The following is a 24,549-nucleotide window of genomic DNA, read 5'->3' on the forward strand; positions in this document are numbered from 1 at the left end:
TTTCTTTCTCTTGATCCGCTGTAGTTGCTTAGCAATAATTCGTTTTTATTAAATACTGTATACATGTAAAAACTATATGCAGATCATTGTGTTTGATGGACGCGCCTAAATAGATATTGTGTGCCGTGAAAAATCGTACCAGCTTAAATGTATAGGCACATTATGCTTTTAGGGTAAAACATGCACTTGTAATTACCCATAGGTAGGCCCACTTTGAGACATTCTTTTCTTCACGAATAAAAAACACTGTGTGTAAAAAGAAAGAACATTTATGTCGACATATTTTGTGTGACTTTGAGTTGCGTTCAGGCGGCGCGCGTGTGTACTTCGGTTGGGTTGACTCCGTGTAGACATCAGCCCCTCTTTACATATAAACCTAGTTCACAGTTGACAAAATAAAACTATAGCCCTAAACTCTGCTTTCTAAATCCTAAATAAACAGTTTAAGCACTTCATTGACTTAACCTACATATGTGATAAGCTAAACCAATTTCGAATCGCATTAGGCTTATCTATGACGGTACGTTGTCATTCCATGTAGACGAAGAAAATTAATGACATATGGATTAAAGAATATTTAATATTACAATTTAGGCCTACCTAATGCTTGCTTACCATTGCAGACGCAACACAAGGACGTAACGCAACGTAAAGCGTGGTTCCCACTAGCGACGCAACACAAGGACGTAACGCAACGCAAGAGAATTGACCAATCACAAGCGATAGCTTATTCGCTTGTGATTGCTAACTGTCTATAACTTCGCTTGTCATTGGTTAAAACGCTTGCGTTGCGTTTACGTCCTTGCGTTACGTTCTAGTGGGAACCAAGCTTTAGCGATTCGATCAATCACAAGCGATGTATCATTCGAACTGTTGCATGCCGTTGGTGGTCTACGCTTGCGTTTCGTCTACGTTCTTGCGTTGCGTCTAGTGAGAACCAAGCTTTAGGCGTGTATACCGCAATTGTTTACTTCTAATATGTGCTTTTTATACACTGATCCGAGCGGGTATGTCCATGCGTTTCAACGATCATGTTTTATCCCGTTCATCAAGATCCCTGCGGTGGCCGAGGTTCATTTTTAAAGCTTGTGTATGTGTGTTTAACCGACACGTGTCCTAGTCTCATTCAAACATGTACTTGTCCGTATTCGTACCCACCAGTCTCGTTCAATATTTTCTACCACACATTTTTCTTTAATCTGGGTCATTTTTGTAGGAGGACTTTTTCTGTTTTATTAATAACCAGTTGTTTGTTTGTGCTCAACCGTAACCAAATTATTATTCCAAGTATAATAGCAAGATTATTTTTAATAGTTCTAAGTAGCCAATTCATGTATTTTTAACCTATAAAAAGTAATAGTTGGACGGTTATTAAAGTCACACTTCTACCACAATTTCCTTAAATATGTTCCTTATGTATCTCCAGGAAGGTCATTAACATTCTAAATTAACTTAAGTACAATATATAGTAATGTTATTGATGATCATACAAAATTTCCGAAGTTAGTTATAATAACATAATTCAAAACCTTATGGCATCTTGCCATAAAAATAGAAAAGACAAACAAACCCAAGAAAATCCCCAACTTGGCCCTGAAAGTTTTATCAAGTAATTTCGAATTAAAAATGCATCTTACAACGAAATAGTCTTTAAATGTTATTTAAGTGATTAGGGAGTTTGTTTAACTTTCTCGATTAAACTGCATTCGCACGGAGATGGCGACATTCATTATTAAAGAATGGAACGTCTGTTCTGTGAAATTGAACAAGAGGGATTTAAAAGAGAATATTAGATGCCTTTTCCGTCGAGCTCATGTGATACTGTTCCGGTGAGCTCATATGGGAGCTTAAATCTCTGTTCCACTAGGACGCAACGCACGCAACAGTGGAAGCGTTGACCAATGATAAGCAGTTCGAATAATCCATCGTTTGTGATGGGTCAACTCACTTACTATACGTTTTATTAATAAAAATGAAAAAAAATTAAACATTTTCTTATATTCATATTATTTTATTTAGAACTCCAGCCTGTTATATAAATCAACAAAATCATCAACTGTACACCATATTTTGATAGAATTGTTTAATTGATTCGTGTCAATGGTGCTCTAATTCTGTGTTTATTAATATTTGTTTTATTATCCCGTGAGGCAATGTTGGTAACATGTCGTTAAAAATTGTGATAAAATTTAACAAACATGAACGCTAAATGTCAACATATATTAGGCATGCGTGATGGTATGTGACGTCATGGCGATTGAAACAACAGTTGGTTGGGATTTATTTTAAGATATTGCCATTTGAGTGGAGTAATAAAATGAATGAAATGTATGACCTGTTCCGTTTCACAGAATGGAACACGGTTTTTTTCAATACTTACAAATCATATACTGTATAAAGAAGTGATCTTCAGTCCTGCCTAACAGATTAAGTGCGAATGTAGCGCATCGCAAGCCGTTGACCAATCACGACGCAATAGATCATTCGTTGCGTCCAAGTGGGAACCAATCTTGTTGTAGATGTATTGTCCCCCAAAAACATGAAAAAAGAAGGTTACTAAAATAAGACTTTGAATAGGTTATTTTGTAGTTTTAACAAAGTTAATCACTTCCGTTGAAAAAAACAACCCACAAAAATAATGTTTTCACTTATAAATGACAAAATAAATGGTAAAATTCAACCAAAAACCTATTGGCTGGCAGCTAATTTGATTATTTTTTGCTTTTAATTACAGTTTTTTCGGGTAAATCATTTTTTTAAATTTTTGGTCAAAGTGAATAACTATTATGTGACAATATTAACATACACACACTTTTTTTTCAGGGAGACAATACACCTTTGATAATAATTATTGCTCGTTATTTATAATTATGTGAATTTCGAATTTTGAAGAAAAAGTTTTTATTGAGACGGTATTCATTAGGCCTATTTCTTTTTTAATCGTTTGAAGAGGCAGCGCTTGTTTTATAATCTGCATTGATATGCTTAATCGTTTCAAACAACAGTATAAATAAAAATACGATATAAAAATATTTAGTCATAGTCTACACAACATTTTAGCTGTTTATTAGACTAGACAAAATGTCAAAATTTTCCTTACGATTAAATAAACGGGCCAAGGATGTGTCTTTTGTCTTAAAAATCGAATTCATCAGGAATTAAATTTATAAAACGTTCGGACGTAGGCGGAAGAGTGTGTTCACATCAAAATATTCCCATGTTGACCCCTTCCTAGCGACATGCCACCGGTGTATAGCTAATGTCAATTTGGTTTTAATATATCAAGGGTTACATAACATATCGTCATATGCGTATACCATAGAAAATCATGGAACACTTAAAGTATTAACCGATTTTTCCTTCTGAACTTTTTGAGGTTGACGTGGCACAGTTTAACTGATTAGGTTAGGAAGCTCATAAAGGGCCCACAGAAGCTCTAAGCTTTTTTGGGCTAAACTTCCATTTTTTTTATTTTTTCATGTTATCATTTTGTATATTTTTTATAATTATTTTCAAATAAATTCAAATCAAATAAAAAAGAAATAAACATTAAAAGTAGAAAAACATAATTATTGAAAAAAAATATGCAGAAACCTCAGCAGATAAAATTATTGGGAGAGGTAGTGGTGAAGTGGGTATTTCAACAACATCAGTAGGCCTACTATATTGTGTATTATTGGCCTATCATACCAATCAGCACGTATGTGTCGATACCATATTAATTAGTTATCTTATAGACTTCCTTTATCTTAATTTTCTAAAAATCATAATTGGTGCGATGTCCGTGAACCGACTTCTTGTTTACACAAAATTAGTGTAGGCAACGTACTGCTTCATGAAAAATGGACTTGTTTCTAAGAACGACAGCAGAATGTAAGAGAAAAAATAATGAAGGCCAGTCGGATACATTAATGATGTGCATCGATAGTGCATTTAAGGCTTCCTGCATCGGAAGAGGTTTTTTTTAATTAGTTGTCAATCATGTAAAAACAAATAATAATATTTACACCAGTAGGCCTATATGTGATTATACCCATAATTATTGCTGCTAGTCGGTGGACAGTAGACTTCCGCCAAATCTGTAGTTATTGTCTTTTTTTTATGTTAGTCCACACTCCATGATCCACCAGTTGGCGTTTCGATTTTTTTCTGACTCTTTTTCATTTTTTTAAATAAAGCACTAGAAAGACTATGTTAAATAGAACATGTTGGCCTATCCAGAAAGTGGAATGTTTTGACCTTTGACACTCAAATCATTTTTAATGTGTTGTCGGAAGTCAAGAAAGAAACTGCTGAAAAACAGAATCCGTTTGCAGCTTCAGTTGACTGGGTAAAACTTACTTAATACTTCTTGAGTGTTAGGGTCGGTTAACAAGTACAATAGCTTATATGACCCTTCCTTTTCTTTCTTCTTTTTCACTACTATAAATTGTATAGACGTTTGGGGGATCCGGGTACGAACAATGATTGTTTATAATATATCAAAAAGATAACTGTAGTGACAATATTTGAGTTTGGGTGTTGGAGATGATGTGGTGAAATGTGAAGTGTGAAAAAGTAAACTTGCAGTCAATAATAATACAAATGTTTCAAAATCACCTTATGAATTTAGGCCTACGGGATTTTGCGTGACGGTTTCTATTATAATTTTAAATGTCACTCAGGGCCTATAATGTTGATGATATCATAAGATGTTATAGATAATAGGCCTACTCTCTATCTGGTGTCAACAGAGGTTGAACAGACTTCGTCAGGCGGATTTGCTCAGATGTATCGAAACTGTCAAAACGAAAGTCGAACATGCTCTGTCTGGTTATAAGAATTAGAATTATGGTTAAAATAGTTAGCATTTGTGTTAGTGTTAGGATTAGTGTTGGGATATGTTAGAATTGGTGTTAAGTGTCTTTCTTGGGTCTTTCTATAAGCATGCTCGTCTTCATTCGTTTTTGTTTGTATTCTTCAAGATCCTATTTCTCTATATGCATCACTCACTTTTAAACATGTATCTTAGGTCATAAAACTGCACTTGTATCTGCACCTGTATTAATTCTTAAAAACTGTACGTCTAATAATAAAATATTTGTAGATACGTTCAAAGTATTGGTCACGTTGCGAAAGCTCATGGGTGATTCGTAGGCCTAATTTAGTAATATCCCTTGCTTGGGATGTAGGCTAATTCCGGGGCTAATTCTTCACCTGACGTGTTTGCTAATTATTTAACTGAGACCATGTAACCGTTAACAAAAATATTTACTAGGCCTATTACGTTCCTGGTGGCACATTGGGTAAATGCCTTTAGAATTTATAACCAAATCCAATATAACCCAACTGGTTTTAACACGGAATTGGCTATCGACAATTAGTCCCACTTCAATGTGGAATTTCCCCCAATTATTTGACGATTTTCATAGCTTCTTTTTATGGGCAAATTTTACTAGTTAAAAACAGTGTGTTATGCTAAAATCAGCTAAAGATGTAATCAAATAACGTTCAAATGTACTTATACAATATTATGTTCGGAGTTCATTCAAACGCCCATATTATTTCATCGACCTTCAGAAATTATCTAATTTTGATGTTAAAATAAATGGAAAGGAATCTAGCACATGTTGTTAATTTCATTTGGGCGATTCGGTTGAGTTCGATGAAGGCTATTATTTCGATTAACTAATAGGTCGTTGGCTTGCGTCCCAGACAAGCATCAGCAACAAAAATACATATAAAATATAGCACCTTCCGCTGTAATCAATTACATATGTTTTTATAGACAAGATGTTAAAAAAGGGAAAAATTAAAAAGGTTAAATTATTATTATATTCAACAGCACAACATCTAAACTAAAGCTTTGTTTCCACTACGACGCAACGCAAGGGCGTAAAGGCTAAGCAATTTGACAAATCACAAACAATGGATCATCAAAACTCTCGCTTGTTCATCATTGGTCAACTCGCTTGAATTGCGTTGCGCGTGCGTCGTTGTGTTGGTCACCATGCTTTTAACCTGTTTTACCCGTAATGTTGTGGCAGACACTAAATTCGTTAGTTTAAAACCAAGCAAGCGTGTTCGTTCAACAAAAAATGAGCATCGACATGCCACTAACTTTTGGACTATTTTCAGGAAAGAGTATTGTAACATAGAAATAATTGTACTAACGCAACTTGCATATGCAAATATTTGTATCTCTTTGCTTATATTGAAGTGTGGAGCGAGTTTTTAAGAGATAAAAAAAAAAGAACCTTAAAATGTAGGCCTATACATCATCACTTCTAATAAAATTGTTAGCGAATTGCTACTGCGCCCGAGTATGTGTGTCCACACGGGCATTTTAACTTACGAGTTAAAGACCACTACACATTGTTTATGAACTAATAATGCGAACATCTGCAAATTCATAATTTAGGCGAATGGTGGCGATATTTCAAATATTTTTCTTCTATTATACATGTATTCAGTATTTAGTTGATCCGATCATACACTCTTTAAATATGTCGGTCAATGTATACGTACAAACGACAATCGGCTTAATTCATTCGTATTCCACATCTCTGGCTTACATGGTACAATATGATAACGCTTTAAGGTCAACTCAGAAAGCGTTTTACGCTGTTTGAAATTTAAACATTTTAAAGGTCTTGTGACGACCTACTACGCCCGACGCAATCTCAAGACGACTTGTCTCATCGGGATTCAACCCAGACAGCACCAACGAATCAAGACTTTTCGTTGGGCCTCGTCGTACGAAGCTGTCGGTTAGTTATTCTTCCTCGGTCACATTTGCCTCATTTGAATACACGATCACAGTATCTATTTATGCCCGTTTATGCACTATGTTCATTAATTACTCACGTAAAACGAATTGTAGTAACTAGCGCCATCACAAATTACGCACTGGTGGGTATCGTAGTCGTAACCGCTCGACCAGGATTTAAATAATTGAATATAAACAAATAATAACATAGATGTCGCACACTAAATTATCCCATATTATTTTATTAAAATTCCTAACCTTATATAACTTCCGTTTATATAATTTAAGTATGCAAGTTATTAATTTTGAAAATGTTTGCAGACAAACTATATAATAGATAAACTGTTTTTAAAATTATAATTGGAAAACTGCATAATTATTAGAAAGTATTTTAAATATTTTTATAATATTACACGAAAAAATAAGTATATTTCAGTGACTTAAAATAGAGTAAGCTACGTTCCCCATTTCTCACTATTTTTTGAATACCAACATGTGTCAATACTGCACAACAATTTAATAAAAAAATTAGTGTGCGTTTAAGGAAGGAAAAATGTCTCGAATCTCTTCATACATGTACTGTAAGGATAGAAACAATTAAGCCTAGCTATGTATTTTGGCGAGGAGTTCGACAACATAAAACCCTTCGTGCCGCAGAAGTAAGTTGAATTAAGTGTTGTTAGTGAATTTATGTCAGCCTTTCAGAATCCACCAGAAGTGAAGTCAATATAAAATGAGGCGAGTCCAGCGTTTTCCCATTTGGTCACAATCCTCATGACGGGACGTGAAGTTGAGGACAATGATAAGACCCATTCTACTGCAGTTATTACCACTTATTTTAACAGTGGCCTATGCTTTATGCAATTATTTAGCAAGTTTATATTGGCTAATCACACACTGTTTATTGCAATGGCTGCCTCGTAAACAATCACATTTTATTGCAGTAGAAAAATGTGTTACTGCAGTACCTGCAGTAGAATAATTTTGACATGATTCCTTACGTGTAACCGTGTTTTTCCACAGTGCAACGCCAAATACTACGATGCGTACGCATCAGCAGTAGACTGTAAATTTTATTTGAGCGTGCGCATAACATATGACATGTTCAAGTAGTAGTTGCATCTGACACCAAATGTTTACACAGTATTATTCATTATTTATAATACTATAAACACGTTTCATCTTCAAATATAGCAAAATTATCATCTATTTCTACTTTCCCATTGATATTAATATCGTAAGTACTTCCATTATCAGTTGCATTTTTGGAATTATTATCAACTACGTATACATCCCGTGCTGATGAATTTAACTGTTCAAGTTCAATCGGTTCGTGACGTAATATAACCTGACGAATTTTCTTCCACGATCCAAGAACCGATAAAAACACAGGCAAGAAAATGAGTCCGTGTATCACACCTATAACAGTCACTAAGAATATGATTTTGAACACTGCACTTAAAATGTACGTGCTAGCGTTGCTGAGGGCTAGAAGTCCTAAAACGGTTGAAAGACCTGCCTGTAGCATTGGCATTCCAACCGAGTACAACGCATATATCGTTCGCTTGTTGCCCAGTTTGTATGGGGCTACAGAGTACGTGTACGCTATATGAGCAGAGAAATCAACACTGAAGCCCGTGCTAAGTGTCACAAAAATACTAGATTGAAAATCTAAGTTTATGTTCCATGCCGTCATAAAGCCCAACACTCCAAGCTCAATAGAAATGATGGTGAGAACGACCCAAAGCGAAACAAGTGGTCTTGGAATTAGAAGTAATGAAATAAATAACATGGCGATTGCAGCGTATATCATATTCTTAATCGTGTTGGGTAATATAAAGAAGTATTGATCATAGTAAATGAATTCTGGATTGAAGACATGCATTGGAAGAGTTGATTGTTCAGCTAGATCTCGAGATGTCCTCGCAAGGTCCTGTTCACGACTAGAAGTATCGATGTCTTTTGATAAAACGTACGCTCGAGATGCGAGTATACCGTCATTTCTTTCGTTAAAAACTATATCTAGGTTATACTGTAAATATCTAGGATCTGCCAAGAATCTGCTTAAATTACGCATGAAATCCTGCTTTGCGATCGCTTGAGGATTATTCAAATATGCTAAATAATCCTTCAGCCAAAACGTAGTGAACCGGTGAGGGTGATATAAACCACTTGTTTCAAATTGAACAATATCATAGTTTATTTGGTCTTGAACAGATTTATTCCAATACTCGAGCTCTTCGTCAAAGAATATGCAAATCTGTGCGCCAAACAGTTTAAATTTGTCTGCTTCTAGTGTGTAGTAGCGTTCGATGGCAGTATCTTTCGGGGCTAATAAACGTCGCTCAATTCCTATTTTCATTTGAGTTATAAATAATATTGAAATCGACAGATATCCTAAGTAGATGAACAGTACAAATAATTTTGTCCATCCATTCATTAAAAACTCGCCATATACGTCCCTGAAAAACTTCATGATGACATGGGGATGTTTTTCTTGGCCTCCAATGTCTAATTTATCAGAACCGCCAGAACAGCAGATCTGATATGCGGTTGATGTCGATTTGTTTTTTGGAAGTACTGGCAAGCACGTGACCGCGTGCCGGTTAGCTCGTTCGCGCTTCCCGGTAAGAACCATGAAAGCTGAGAAAAATGTCACCTGGTATGCAAAATCAAACATAACAGCTACACCTGTGTATAAACAAAATGCTTGTACTGCAGGGAATGGCGATATTCCGCCGAAGGCAAATGCCAGTGTGTTGGTTAGACTTGTTATTGTGATTGAGAGGGCTGCCTCTTGCATCGCTTCTCCCATTCGGTGTTCAATCTTTGCTCGAATGCTGGTCTTTCTCCAGGCCGCAATAAGGATGAACATGTCGTCAACACCAACGCCTAAAACGTGGAAAGATAAGGAAAGAAAGCATGAAATTACGTTTTAATGAAGTCAAGGAAGAAGTGGGGAGAAGGAGTACCAGTGAGTAGTATATTAGTCTACCCACTGGAAGAGGGAGAACACAGACTTTCATAAAATGATGATGTAATGCATTACACTATAATTACAGTACTTTTAATTTGCAGCCTTGAACATACTGGAGAGCTTGCAAAACAAACATTTTGTAAAACGTTTATTTAGTAGCTTCTTATTACCAGAAATTATGGCCTACACGCATACTTACTTATAACAAGCACTGGGGTTGCAGTAATCAGTACATTGAATTTGACTCCAAAGTAGCTCATTAGCCCGATTGTAGACAAAGTCGCTAGGCCGGCTGACACCACACCTAGCAGCGCCAATATCGGTTTATTCTGTGCACAGTCAGATTTCGTGCTACTCAACACAGAAAATGTCACTAGGATTAATATACATAAAACAATTTGTGGGTTGGTATCCTCCCTAGCCTGATCAAGAGCTTTAGAAAGTGACGATGACGCCGCACCATATGCCTCAACTTCTGTTGATTTCAGTTCATCTATATACTTGATAAAATCCTCCTCCCATTCGTAACTGCTAGGCATTGAAGACAATGCATAATATAGTCTAACAGCTGTGCCGTTGACTAGTTGGTTTCCATTCACTATCTGCACGCCTCCAATTGATGAACCGATAAAATACGGTTTATTGGCAAGTACTCCATCAGGGTACGTTAGAGTCATGTGCTGATCTTGACTGTTGAGGTACTGAAACACGTCAATGATATCGTTAGACGGACATCTTCCAAAGTACATCAGGCACAGAGATGAATACGTTCTTTCGTCAATACTTTTAACTTTAGTTTTAATATCTTGGTCTATTCTTAAAATATCCCGAATCGCATCTATGCCAATGATGCTCTTGCGTGGGTCTTTGATAACTAGTATGACGCTTGCAGTTGCCGTAGGTCTTGTTAAGCGATTGGCTAAAGTGCCGTTCACAGTCATTGTGTCGTTAAAGAACGTTTCTTCAAGTTCTCGTTCAAGTTTACCATCACTTTGATCAGGCGTAAATAGTGTTTCTGCGTCTGATTCTATTTCTAGAAGTGCGATTCCAGCTCCCAATATGCCAGTCACCACAAGGGAGACGATCACGACTAGCAGAGGGTGTTTAGCAAGCCAACAACCATAAGCATAATACATACGGGCCAGCGGCCTTTCTATACAATCTGCCTTCATGATGAATCAAAACTGTCAAACCTATAAGAACAAAAATAAGGGTTACATTTTACCCGATGTCTCCAATAAAATAGTAATATTTAATTGGTAATACAACATAACTTGTGTTCACATGGACTATTTTTCCCCATAACATGATGATACAAAAGAGATACTGTAATAAATTTTTCTTGATCTGCAATGACGTCATTGATTGAATGTAATAGAGCATTTAAACACACAGGTTTTCTTTCAGAAACTATAAATTAGCTGTAAGGCTTCCGTTGCATATGTAATATACGCATAATAATCAGTAGGCTATAGTATAACACGAATGATAAACCAGCACGCATTTATTTGTCGAGTACACGTCTGCTCCTCCTATCACATCAGTATAACGGTTAGTTTGGTCCTCGCGTGTGCACGTCTGTTGCTCCTATCATATCAGTATAACGGTTAGTTTGGTCCTCGCGTGTGCACATATATTACACGAATTTGATTCTTCTATTTATTCTACAGTACGTTGATAATTCTCCCACCCTCACCTACGACACTGTAAACATTACTGTTTTTTGTAACAATGCTTTCTGATTGACGTTTAACGCCTACATCGTAGGCCTAGCAACAAGCTTTGACAGATTCCAGGCTTTCGTACGCATTAACAACATTAATTAATGAATAATGCCTAATAATAACGTGTCAATTATGAATATTTACAAAATTGATCTATCATATTGTATACAGTTATATTTACTTTACAATAAACACAAAACCGATTCTTACCGGTATAGGCCTAGGTATAATTTATACAGTCACATCGATTTATTATAATGGTAGGTTTAATTACGCGCTGATTATCAACATTTATAATGATGCTAGTGCTTATGACAGAAAAACAATCTTCCACGAAGCCCTTTGCGTTTCTACGTCCTCGTAGGCATATGGTTTCGTGTCGACAGGATTTCATCTTTATTGCATACATACAGTAGTAGCATGACTTGATTGCTTAAAAAATAGGAAGGGTTTTTTAAAAAGACCGCATATGGGGGTGCGAATACATTCCCATTCCTCTCCTGGCTAGACGCAAACGCACGGACGTCCAGTTGCGGACGTCCCTGCGTTGCGTTAGTGAGACTGAGAGTAGACGTAACACAAGTGATTTGACGACCAATAACAAGTGATTGGTTAAATCACTTTCGTCTTCGTGTTACGTTTTTGGCATTAGCACCCTTTTCTAGACCTGAAATATAAATGTGTATTAAATTCCATCAAAATTGTAAAAAACACAAACGGCTTCGAGACATTTTTTTAACCAAACCGTATCTCACATACTTCCATCGTGTTTAGTACCAAACTGGAATTCACGAACCATTATTATTAAATACCGATCATTCTTTTTTTCCAAATGTAGAGAGAATTTTTTCGTAAAAATATGAGGATTGACCATTAATTTGTAGGATATCATGCTAGCTAAAAGTTACACTTTTGGCTATAAAATGTTAACCTTAAATCCCGTGAAAATGACTGAGCTTCGTCTGATACAATGGGGCGGGGCGCCTGCCGGTATATCTGTGCTGATCTATTGTAGGTCTAGGCCTACTAATGTTATAGCTTGCTTGGGATGATGGAGGGTATATACGTAGTTGAAACGACTGTACTAAAATCACCATGCCGATTTCAGCTAGAGATCCATTACAAGGTATTTGACTACCAATATGTATTATGAAGTAAAATGAAAGAATGGTCTGAACTTTTGTGACCCCCTCTGTTGGCTTAATTCATTCATTCATACATACATACATTTTTAATGTACCTGTTGTTGATGCGTGGATATAATAGGAAATTAAAATCAGTCGGGAATCATGTTTCTTATGTATACTTTCATGTAGACTTACTTACCCCAAGTCTGTATTTATTGTCTCATTTTTATGTTAGTCAACCAGTCAGTAGGCGTTTCGATGTTTGTAAAAATACGAGCTCATGTATTATTAAGTATAACGTCATGTTCCAACATATTTATCGTTTTACTAAAATTTCGGTCTAGAACTACGACTAAGTTCCATGATCTGATATTTGAACCACCAGGTCAACAGGTAGTTGTTATGATCTTGTAATATATCTGGATATATTAGCTAGGCCTATTGACGTGTATACAATAATTATAAAAGGAGATTGGGCGGATCCGGGGAGTTGGAGGTGGCGAGCTGGAAAACCCAGGGGTTTCAGTCACTCCTTACATTCCGGGCTGGGGATGGGGGGCACCATTTCAAAATCGTAGATTCACCAACGAGTGGTGGTGTACTGGAGTTGAACAACAACAACAGCGGCGGTGACTCATTTTATATAAACCCATAAACTAACAATTACTATATTAATTTTTCTGTGAAAATTAATATGGAATCACTTGAATTTTACATTGAAGCTTCGTTACGCATGGCCGGCTGAAGAATGATAGATATTTTAAATGAGACCCACCCTATACCAGAGAGATTTTATATCAAAAATATAGTTAATAGTTAACATATATCCCACCGTTATATAGAACAGTAGGCCTATAGTCTTATGTTATCAATGATAAATGTTAAAAAATGACGAATATAAGCTTGCTTACTTACTGATATCTGTAGAATCCGGCATTGATGATTCCAATCGTTAAATACAGTATATTAAACCTTTGTATACAAAATTCTACGTATTATGACAATAATGCATCCAATGCTGCCTTTATTATTGAGCGTCATGGGTCATCACGTAACAATACTATGTATGCTGTATGGTTAATTAACTATATAGATGAATGAACACTGACAAAAAACATACAATGAACAAAACAGGATAAGTACCCGGCTGCGATTGCACCATTTTAGCCGAATCATCTAATAACCGGATCCCGAAACGAAAACGGATTCGAAGGATCTAGCCTATTATCTGTATAATTATAATAAAAAAAAAAAAATAGACTCATTCATCATTCATCATTTTCATTGCTATACCATTTTACATTTCATTATTTTCATATTAATATGATTTGATAAAAGTATTTGTAGGCCTACTATTGTATGTATAAAAATTACATAGCCTACAATTACATAATAACGTACGTGAAAAGAAGATCTACCCCTCGAGATTGGCCCCCCGTGGCCTAACATTGATTTGATATCTAAACGTTTGTTTCCCTCTTGACCCGACACTACCGGACGGCCATCGGAACTCTCTTGGTCAAACTTGCGTTGCGCGTACGTCTTGAGTTGTGTCATAGTGACCAACAACCTAATAGTCTGACCAACTGTTACTTTCAAAAGACCACGCTGCCCGGTAGTTTAGTAGTACTACACTGTGTTTCCATGCAATACATTTGGACATGCGACGATTAGCCTAACTTATTTCGCCATTGCCTAAACCAACATCATCCAAATCAATTATTTCCGTTCGATATCACTTCTTGTAGTTTCAGGACACATATCAGGTGATCAGTACATTCAATTATAATATTAAGGCTTAGGCCTAAAGCATCTGAAACGAAAAAATATTGTTTCAAAATGTCATTTTTAATACATCTAGGCCTACCGTTTAAAATAATAAAACATGTTTAGGCCTACATGCGATGCCCAAATGTTAATAATTAACACGGTTTAATTCAGTTAAACAATATTCATTTACATGCCTAAGGGATCATGTCAAAGGTACGGTACTGCAGTGACTTCTTAAAACTGAAATAGTCTTTAGGAGGTGTCTGCATCTGCAATGCAGTATGTACGATCAAATGGCCAAAAAGCATGCTAAATTAATAGCGTAATAAGTTGAGTTATTTTATTAAACACTGCAGTAATAGCGGCAGAATACTTTTTACATGGTCCTTATATTCATACTGAAGTTGTCAAACTGTTATATGAGGCACATAAACCTATTAACAATCTCATTACAAGAACACACACACTATGACTTGTTACTTGTGATGTACACGGAGTTTCGCCGAATTGGTGTTGGTAAGACCATGGAGTTACTTCATGATAAGACCATGTTGGTTTCTAGTTCATGTATGTTAGAATTAAATGCAGGGTTGTCAAGGCAACAACATTAAACGCAAGAGGCTCAGTCGCACACTTTTTCTTTGTATGTAACTGAACAAATCCTCTTAAAAATCTGCTCATGGGCGCGGGCCTACTATTAAACAAGAAATATATCTTACAAAAAATGCCGAATATAACTGCCTAAAGGAGCGGCGCGAAAAAATACGTCGAAGATATCGGAGGAAGTGGCTTAGAACATAGAGATATTTAATATCTCTATGCTTAGAATCAAACACCCACTCTGCCTAAAAAGCAAACATAAAGACAGAACGGCAAGTTTGCTTAGTGTTCACGTCTGAAGAAATCTTCTGTACAACTATTTATTTTTGTCGGCAACAGTGAAATTAACACTCTTCTTTGGGTTTGGTTGATATTTACAAAACAACCTTGGGTAAAGAATAGGGGTAGAAAACGTACGCCTAAATGCGCTATAATCTGTAGGCCTAGGCCTATAGATGAATCGGAGCCATTTTAAAAAATTATACAATCAATTAATAACCAATCTATATATTTTTTTGGAACATCAATTTGGAATTTTAAGTATACGGTGTCCAGTGGGCTTGCCCAAGTCTGTACTTAATTAGGCCTAGTCATTTTTATGTTTGTCCAATTTTTGTCTGGAAAAGTGTCTTAGCTCACGGCACGTGCTATGGCCTACGTATGAAACCCCGTATGTGTTAAAACATTTAATCTTTATGTTAAATAGAAACAGTGTAGAACCTGGTGTTCCGAAACACTGTAGATCCATTACCTTTTGTTTCTATATGATCGATAGATATACTTGAGTGTGTGGTTGTTTCATTAGACAGACATCCTTCTTCATACCATCCAGTGAGCGGAACTTCTTTACTTTTCCTTCCGTCATCTAAGCCACTGTGTGCTACTCTGATTCAGAGGTGTTTTTTGGTGAATCAAAGTATATTGTCTGCAACCACCAACATTGTTATTCCCAAACAACGCGGCAGTTTTATTAGTTCCTGTTACCATGGATTAAAGAATATTCTTTAATCCATGCTGTTACTTACCAAAGTTTGGTTAATATCATGCAAGTATTTTGACAGTATTTTATTTAGGGTTAGGCCTACTGTTCATGAGAGTTATAACACGTCATGATCGCTCATGGGTTTCGGTTTTTTTTTATAGAATATAAAGTAGCACCTACTTGGCATTACGTTGCGCCATACCCCCTTCACACCAAACTCCGCAGTGATCTCAGGAGACACCCCTGGGTATGTGACCATTCAAAACGTCGTTATGAGGGTTATTATAACACTATATCGTTGTTTATGACGAATGCCTCGGAACAGTTTAGGCTACATCATAAGTTTCGGGGGATTTTTTGGGTAGAATATAAAATAGCACCTCCTTAGCATTACGTTGCGCCATACCCCTTTCCCACCAAACTCCGCAGTAATCACAGGAGACACCCCTGGGTATGTTCAAAACGTCGAGAAACTCTGTTGTTATCATGATGACTGCCTAGGAATGCTTTTTTTTTTTAGGCTATAGATCATAAGTTTCGAGTTTTTTTGGGTAGAATAATAGTTTAGGAGGGTTTTTTGGGTAGAATAATAATTTCGAGTTTATTTTTTAGAATATAAAATAGCACCTCCTTAGCATCACGTTGCGTCCAAGTCGGAACTAAGTTTGATTGATTGATATTAGTTTTATCGCGTATGATCGCTATTGTGTAAGTTTTAAACTTTATAGGAACGCATTTCCATTGCTTTTCTAACACTGCACCATACGTTAGGAACAAGCGAAAGTTATTGCAATGCCGGGCCTATACTTTCACTTTACTAATTGCAATTCATCAGGTTTCAGTTTAAAATTTTTAAAATACTTAATATCAAGGAAATTGCAATCCAACGTTTGTAACAGCAGATAAATGGTAAATAGTACTTTAACCTTTAAACAAATGTAAACTATTTCTTTAAAAAAGAAGAAAATTCACGCATGAATGAATGGTAACGTAGGCATAACATATGATACACACAAAAGGTGTGTATATTAAGTGCATTTAACAGGGACACAACAGTGTGCAGATGAAATCGCGAGCTTGTCGAGGCTTTCAATCTACTATTTTGCAGCAAAAAAAAAATACTCATAACCAATCAGATTAGACAGTTCAAATAATCCATCACTTGTGATTGGTCAAATTACTTGGGCTGCGCTTACGTTCTAGCGTGGCTAGGGAACTCAGGTTTAGAAATAATGTACAACAAAACACCATAAACCTTATATGTATGTTTTTATATAAGTTATCGCATAAGTTTCTATAATATCATAGATTTAGTGGTCCTATCTCGTATGAATACATGCAATTTCTTGTGATGACCATCATATATGCATCTCGGGTAAAGGTATACACATATCACAACTATTAAAGTTAAAACACATTAACACTTGCCTTATAAAGAGTTTATTATTTTGGTTTATAGACGTATTTCCCCCCCCCCCCCAAAAAAATTTTTTAAAGTTTTAATAAGTTTTTCACTTCCATAGAAAAAAAACAACACTGATGATATTTAAAAATACCTATTATGTGACAAATTATAGTTTTTATGGTGTTTATCTTGTTGTCATCTCATTCTGTTTCTTTTTGGTTTTCAACTTTGTTTTCATTTAAATATTATGCCTCTGTTATCATGTCTTCTGCGTCTCTACATTTTGAGTGCATTAATTCTCTCCTAACTTCTGGCGTGATAGTTTCGTGAGGGTGTGCCCTCAAAAGTTCCATCAGAGCTTCCTTTTGTTCGCTTGATATGTCCTCTTTGTATCGTTGAACAAAGGTTAGCAAACTCTGATGCCATAAAACGGGTAACACTCTTTTATCGTTCACAAACCTAAATAAAAAAAGAAATTAATTGTTTGAATTTCTCATATTTATATTGAAAAAAAGGACATGCCAAAAATAAAACCAAAATGGAGTTGGTATCCATCAAGTACTTTTTGTATTATTGTTTTTATTTATAGTACTTTTTGCAGTTTATAGTTTCAGTTTATAAGTTTTTCTTACTAGTTTTATACCGTTTTAATTATTTGGCTCTTCTCTACGTCATGTTTAAAAGCCTTATTTGGACTTCATTTGTGATTTTTTGTTTTAGATAAATGAAAATGTTTTGTATTGTATTGATAAAGTACTCTATACAGTTTATGGATTACCTGAGAAAATGGTAAACAACGGCATCAATGACTCGGTACGGTAAAGCATATTTTTTATCCAATAATAATTTGAGGAATATACTGTTGGCACCGGTGTAGTCCATTTCTGAGATTTTAAGCAGAGCAGCGCTTGAATGTAAAACAGGGATAGAACACTTGCTTACAATGCTACCAACGACAGTAGCTTCTCTCAGCGTACACGTCCCGCACTAGAAAGGAATAAAAGCAAATATATTTAATTTACGGATATACTGTATTATTAATTAATTCTTGATAGTTTCAAGCTTGGCTCCCATTAGGTCGTATCAAGACAGGATGCTGAGCTCCAGAGATCAAAGGGTTTATCTGTGGCTGCGACACGTTCAGTTCCACGCCTTTTGACAGACAGAAATAGTATAGTACTGTGGTATTTGTCGCAGCCAGACATAACTTAGATGTTACGAGTTCCTATCTTGGCAAGACTAGTTCAGTATCCCATTGTTAGATTGCCATTTTTGGCCCCTCTATTTACAACATGTACAAAAGAGTAGGGATTTTATTGTGTATTTTAAATATCCCCTCACTTATACTGTAAGAAAGTAAGTGTATAATATTATATTTAACAAAAAAGCAAAAAATGATAAAAAATAGATTGATAATTATTATATAATTTGTTTTTGTTGGCTGGCCTTTGAAATAGATACTAGGAATTAGTTGTTACTCTGACTCCGACTTTATTTGGAAAGTCATTTCAATCTTTTGTGTGGTTTCTAAACCATGTATTATTATATCTTGTTATGACACATGAGTCACATAATACTAAAGTCATGGTGGAAATTTGTATAGGAAAAATTGTATGAGTTTTTTGGATGTGGTTGTTGTTCCTTGCATGAGTTTGCCATCATTTATGATTTTATATACCTTTTGGGCACAAACTTAATGAGAACAGTGCATGCATTATATAGCATGGTCATTTTCATATTTTTGACATTTTGAACTATAAAAAAATAACTGTCTAAAATATGTAAATAATTTTCAAGTCAAGTCAAGTATCATTTATTATCATTTGTTTAAAGAAAAAACATAGAAATTCTGTTTTCTCTGTTGGCGGAGCACAATATCCAACGGACACAACACGAACTCAAAAACAAAAACATTACAAAAAAAGTAAGGCTATAATAGCTCCTGGAAAGAAACTATTTGTAAATCGTGCCTTATTGGCCTTAATAAAACGAAATCGCCGACCGCTGCGCATCAACTGGAACATATTAGAGGCCGGATGAAATTGATCATCTTTGATAGCCACTGCCTTTTTCAGAAGACGATCCGAAAATATGTTCTCCAAAGGCAATTGCGCAGATCCAATTATACGCAATGCGGTCTTGACTATTCTATTTAGGTCACGCTTTTCATTTTCGGTAGTGCTACCGAACCATACCGTTAAAGAATACGTTATGACACTCTCTATAACTGACCTAAATATCATTTTCATGCTGTGTATAAAAAATGTGTACAAAATTTAGACACAAGAAATTGGTCAAAACCAATTGTTAATGCAATCCCAGTATAATTCCACCTTCTAATGTTCGTCAAATTTTGTACCCAGACCCCATGGGACTATATTCGGAACATGAATAATCTAAATAAAGTATATATTTTACACTGTAATTGGTGTACCTGTTTACACTGTTGAATAGGAATTACAAAAATAGAGTGCCATACAAATAATTATGTCTATTAACTATATAGAGGGATTCATGTATAATACAGAGAACAATAAGATGTCACTAACCTCACACAATGGTAGCAGAATCCCTTTGAAAAATGCAGCAGGCTTGAATAGAGATTTCTTTAAAGCCTAAAATCCCGGAAAAACATAAATACGTTTAATGAAATCATAAAAAATACCACTAATAGTTGGTGAACTTTAAGCCCTATCTACACCATCAAACTTTATGTGACAAAAAAATGTGATGTGCCCATATACAGTATGGACATAATGATGTCATGTCACTACCATATTTGGGTATATCACTACCATATTTGGGCACATCACACTTTTTTGTCAAACTAGTTTGATAGTAGACAGAGCTTTAGATTCTCCTTAAATTTGCTGAAATTCATTTTTAGGAAAAAAAATTAAATACATTCAATAAAAAAAAGCTTGAAGAACTACCGCTAATAATTTAACTTAAAAAGTTGGTAAATTTGCTAATACTGAAGTCAATTTTAGTTGTTCACGCAAAATTATGTAAATGTATTTTAAATAAAATATATTCTTATGCATACCACAATTAAACAACATTTTTTGTTTTGTTTTTGACGTTATCAAATTTTTATTTTCTTTTAAGTTCCGTTATTTATTTGTTAATTTCGTAGCTTAAGTTTCGTAGCTTAATTAAATACAATTTTTTGTTTTGTTTTTGACGTTATCAAATTTTTATTTTCTTTTAAGTTCTGTTATTTATTTGTTAATTTCGTAGCTTAAGTTAGTTAAGATAAAAGGTACCAAGCTTGATTAGCTTCGGCTATATCTTGGCTACCTTTTGTATATTGAAATTGTTTTTGTTTGATACAATAAAGAAAAAGAATAAACTGAAAAACTAATCAAACACACACATGGCAACATAAATAATGTCGTAACATTAATGTATTTTTCTGCAGCTTAAGTAAATCCAAAATATATATGGTTTTGAAGAAATCAAATGTTGATATAAATTTTGCAGTACACCACGTATATTAGTTCTGAAAAGAACTGTTGAGTTTCTTGACGTTTCGATCAATATGCTTGTTCAACCAGATGTTGATTAATGTTATTTATTATTAGTTTGTCCATTTACTATTCACCTAATAAATGTTAATTCACCGTATCAATTAATAAATAAAATTTTATAATATTCAATTACTTTGAAATTTGATTAATTTTTCCAAAATTGATTTACTAAAAATGTTAAAACCAGAATCTGGTTCTGAAGATTGTAGCACCCTCTATTGTTTGGCTATGCTTTCTTAAAGTCTCCTAATGTTATGTTTTATTTTTTCAAGTTAGTATCTAATTAGTCCTAATTCTTTCTTAAAAATTTTTAATTCTGAAAACCCATTGAGGCTTTGAGATACTAAAGGGTGTTGATTTCTTTTAAATTTTACTATAGGTATGTTGGACATTGACTAATTTTTGTTTTTATTGTTTTTCGACAATTGTCTAGCATTTATTTTTTACTTTTCAGTTCGTTTGAATTAATTTTAATTTTACTTTGTTGCACTGTTATTATTATATTCAATTAAAATTTTAAAATTTAAAAAAAATAAATACCATATATAGATGGAAGTTCAGTCTCTTGTACTCTGCAATATCATCTCTTACTCGAGGCAGCAGAACTAAATTAAAAAACCTAACAAAACAAAAAATAATTTAAAGTAAAAAAAGAATTCTCAATATCTTTTAAGACCTGAAGCACATTTGTCATTATCATATCCATTTTTTATATTTTATTTAAATTTTACGTCTTTAGGCACATGTGGCCGAGGATTACCATCCAATATTAAATTAATCACTGACCGGAGTAACCAATAATTGGGTTAAAAAAAAAAAGTTTTGTACACAAGGACAAACTGTGTTCACTTGGCCTTTATAGTCTTTATCCGAGAAGACTTGTTTCACCACCAAAACTAGGAGTGAGTCAGCCTTGAACCCATGCCAATATTGTTGGTTCTTTAGGTACAAAAACAGTGTCCCTGCCTTAACCGCTCAGCCATTTGACTTGTGTAAATACATGTACATGCACAGCTCAGATAGCATTCGGAACATTTTTAAAGATCTATATTACCGTTGTGCCATCTTTGCATTTAGGTTACTGCTGAAGATTCTTGTAGCTTGGTACATAGCAGCTGCCGTCCATCTCTCCGGTTCAGTCAAGTATAACACCTACCAAATACAAAGATCAAAGTTTATATAGTACAGTAGTATTGCGAAATCATTAGTGACTGTGTAATTCTATACTAAGGGTGGCGCACTATGTGTTCTTTTTCAGCCGAAAGAAAAATGGGTACCAGTAACTGTTGAAATAGCCTGCAATATGAGATATTTCAGACTACACTCCATTCCACAACAAGTGTAGGTAATCAGTTTCGTGAATTACATATAAAATGTTTAATTATAGCAAGTAATTTAATTGGTATTATGTTTTCATTACCCACCTGTTCCCATGATTGTAAACTTGGTACAATTTTAAAGGCTTTTGGAAGTTTACCACTTCTATATCGGCTGAGAATCTGACCAACACCTTTGTACACCTCAATGACTCTAGGATCCAGGTCGATGACGCCTGCAGTCATATCTGTATGGAGAACAATAGGGCGACATTATTAGATAGATAGAACTCCACCTTTGGGACACCTCTATTAACGATGCACTTTCCTTTGAAACGAATGTAGAAATGTATATGGCCAACCACCTGATCAGTGTACACCTCTATGAAGACAGTATTTTGTTCCTGAAGGTGTCCCCTTAAACAGGGTTAAAGACCCCTTCCCTGCAACGTAGGGAATGGGGCTTTAAACTATAACTTAATGTCAAAATATCAACAACAAAAAAGTAATGCAAGACTAACCCGACATTTGAGATGCTACCTCCGTCTTTTTTTCTGTCAGTTTTTCCATTATTATATCAGCTAGTGTCTTTGTCGCTGGTGCGGACTTGTTCATAAAGTTTTCCAAGGCCTTCTCATCATCCTCGTCAATTTTCTTATCAAAAATAACAAAAACATAATTCACATCCTTAAATCCCAATGCAGTTTTTTATAATTTAATAGTAGGGAGCTGTCGAAGACCACCGACCTACCTAGGTCAGGTCAATCGATGTGTTATTGGCTGTTGCTAGAAACTATCAAACTGTGTTGAGGTGGGGAGCAGGGAAATATCCCAATATCCCTGTATAGGCACAGTGAACAAACATGACATGCTTTGGTAATTGCATATCTGGTCACTCTGGTGACCGACAGACAGGACTGAAATTAAACTTTCCACACGGATCCACCGAGGAATTAATTAATTACATTGACTGTATGTATTACTATTAGTGTCTCTGACTGTATTTTCGTACTGTAAATACTTACAACCACCTCTTCATAATATTCATCATCCTCTTCGTTAAACTCCTCTTCTTCATCTGAGCCTGTTGATTGCCCCAAACTTGTTGTTTTTTTCCTAATAAAATAGAAAGTGATCAAAATTAAAGAAATTAGGTTTTTTCAATTATATTGTTGCATATTAATACATGGTATGCATCTTTTACGTCCACTAACAAAAATGGTCGCACAGTTGTTTATGATTCAGGGATTATTTAGAGTGTAATAGGTTCGGAAGATATATTTACAGTGTCTTTTAAGTGTGTATACAGCCGATTTTTATTTAGGTAAACAATGTTTTCCTATGTTTAAAGTTGAAGTAAATTAAACTTAGTGTTTCAATTCAAGTTATTTAAGTTCAAATGTGATTAAATACCTAGATGTTGTAATCCCACAGTCAACCTCTAATTCCTCCTGCTGCTGTCTGGCTTGATCAAGGATTTTTCGAGAAAGCTTTTCATCCACATACTACTTTTGAAAAAAAATTCAGGTAACATACAAAGAAAATCATATATTTTATTTTCGATAACAATAATTAATAATCTTAATTAAAAACATAAATTAATAAATAGCCCTTACTAGCCTATAGGGCTAGGCTAGGCCCACCAGGGTAGTAATGTCTTATTATATTTTATAATTTTAGAAATATTATTTGATTTCACATTAACTATAGTCAGTACTGTATTGATAAATTTAATGTATGTTTATGTATTATTTTCAAAAATAAGGTTAGGCCAGCACATTAGATTTCCTAGATCGGACCGGTCTGATCCGGCGGTGCTGGATGTACACATCACAGACAGGCAGATCGACAGCTGCTGCCCACACAAATTTCATTATTGATTGGCCTACCGTTTCATCATCATCTTGTCGCTTTCTTATCTTATTTCTTTGACTTTCTCGAACAGATTTATTTTCAAGAATCTGTTCTGACAATGAGGTAGTTTGGTATACAGGATCCCCAGCTCCTTTTTTTGTTTTTCCTTTTTTAGATTTACCCATTTCTTAACTTTTTAACAACTCCATACACAGAATCAGAATCGACACAACAAAAACACATGTGGACACTTTGCGCTGAGTTGTTAAACGCGTCAACAAACGAAACAAATGTGTTAACTATTCGTTTTACCTTCTGCTGAATCAATGTTTATCGTGCTCTTGTGCTTTCAAAGTGTTCAAAATATTAATTCAAAACATTAAATACTCATAAGAATTAATATTAAAAACATAAAAGATAATTTTTGGTATAAAAACTTAGTGAAAAACGCTAGTCTGTCAGATGTTAACGAACTGTGATACAGTAATTGTCCAGCAGAACTGTCTTAATTTAGAG

The 24,549-nt window shown here is 34.9% G+C and overlaps 2 protein-coding genes across 3 annotated transcripts; both read right to left on the reverse strand.

The window, feature by feature from the left end:
• Positions 1–6,888: 6,888 nt before the first annotated feature.
• Positions 6,889–13,993, reverse strand: LOC140057701 (patched domain-containing protein 3-like). 2 transcript variants are annotated; one of them, XM_072103428.1, is made up of 3 exons: positions 13,492–13,993; positions 9,925–10,918; positions 6,889–9,640 (listed from the first exon to the last, which is right to left on the reverse strand). In XM_072103428.1, exons 2-3 carry the CDS (start codon positions 10,895–10,897, stop codon positions 7,914–7,916), a joined length of 2,700 nt encoding a protein of 899 aa, XP_071959529.1. In that variant the 5' UTR covers positions 10,898–10,918; positions 13,492–13,993; the 3' UTR covers positions 6,889–7,913. The 2 variants fall into 2 exon arrangements, with proteins under 2 accessions (XP_071959529.1, XP_071959524.1); XM_072103423.1 differs by having other exon boundaries at positions 13,488–13,993.
• Positions 13,994–16,999: 3,006 nt separating this feature from the next.
• LOC140057740 (bystin-like) lies at positions 17,000–24,266 on the reverse strand. The gene is made up of 10 exons (XM_072103465.1): positions 24,069–24,266; positions 23,593–23,684; positions 23,205–23,295; positions 22,701–22,833; positions 22,288–22,427; positions 21,918–22,015; positions 21,404–21,482; positions 19,883–19,948; positions 18,112–18,320; positions 17,000–17,792 (listed from the first exon to the last, which is right to left on the reverse strand). Exons 1-10 carry the CDS (start codon positions 24,216–24,218, stop codon positions 17,579–17,581), a joined length of 1,272 nt encoding a protein of 423 aa, XP_071959566.1. The 5' UTR covers positions 24,219–24,266; the 3' UTR covers positions 17,000–17,578.
• Between the last annotated feature and the right edge of the window lie 283 nt (positions 24,267–24,549).

Source organism: Antedon mediterranea, chromosome 1, assembly GCF_964355755.1.
Source record: "Antedon mediterranea chromosome 1, ecAntMedi1.1, whole genome shotgun sequence".
NCBI lineage: Eukaryota > Metazoa > Echinodermata > Crinoidea > Comatulida > Antedonidae > Antedon > Antedon mediterranea.

Coding starts and splice junctions, on each gene's coding strand:
- LOC140057701 (XM_072103428.1), bottom strand. CDS start 10,897: ATGAAGGCAGATTGTATAGAAAGGCCGCTGGCCCGTATGTATTATGCT. Junction 9,641..9,924: donor AACCCCAGTGCTTGTTATAA/GTAAGTATGCGT, acceptor TCCACGTTTTAG/GCGTTGGTGTTGACGACATG.
- LOC140057740 (XM_072103465.1), bottom strand. CDS start 24,218: ATGGGTAAATCTAAAAAAGGAAAAACAAAAAAAGGAGCTGGGGATCCT. Junction 22,016..22,287: donor GTTTACAATCATGGGAACAG/GTGGGTAATGAA, acceptor TGTATTTGGTAG/GTGTTATACTTGACTGAACC. Junction 18,321..19,882: donor TTCTGCTACCATTGTGTGAG/GTTAGTGACATC, acceptor ATTCCTTTCTAG/TGCGGGACGTGTACGCTGAG.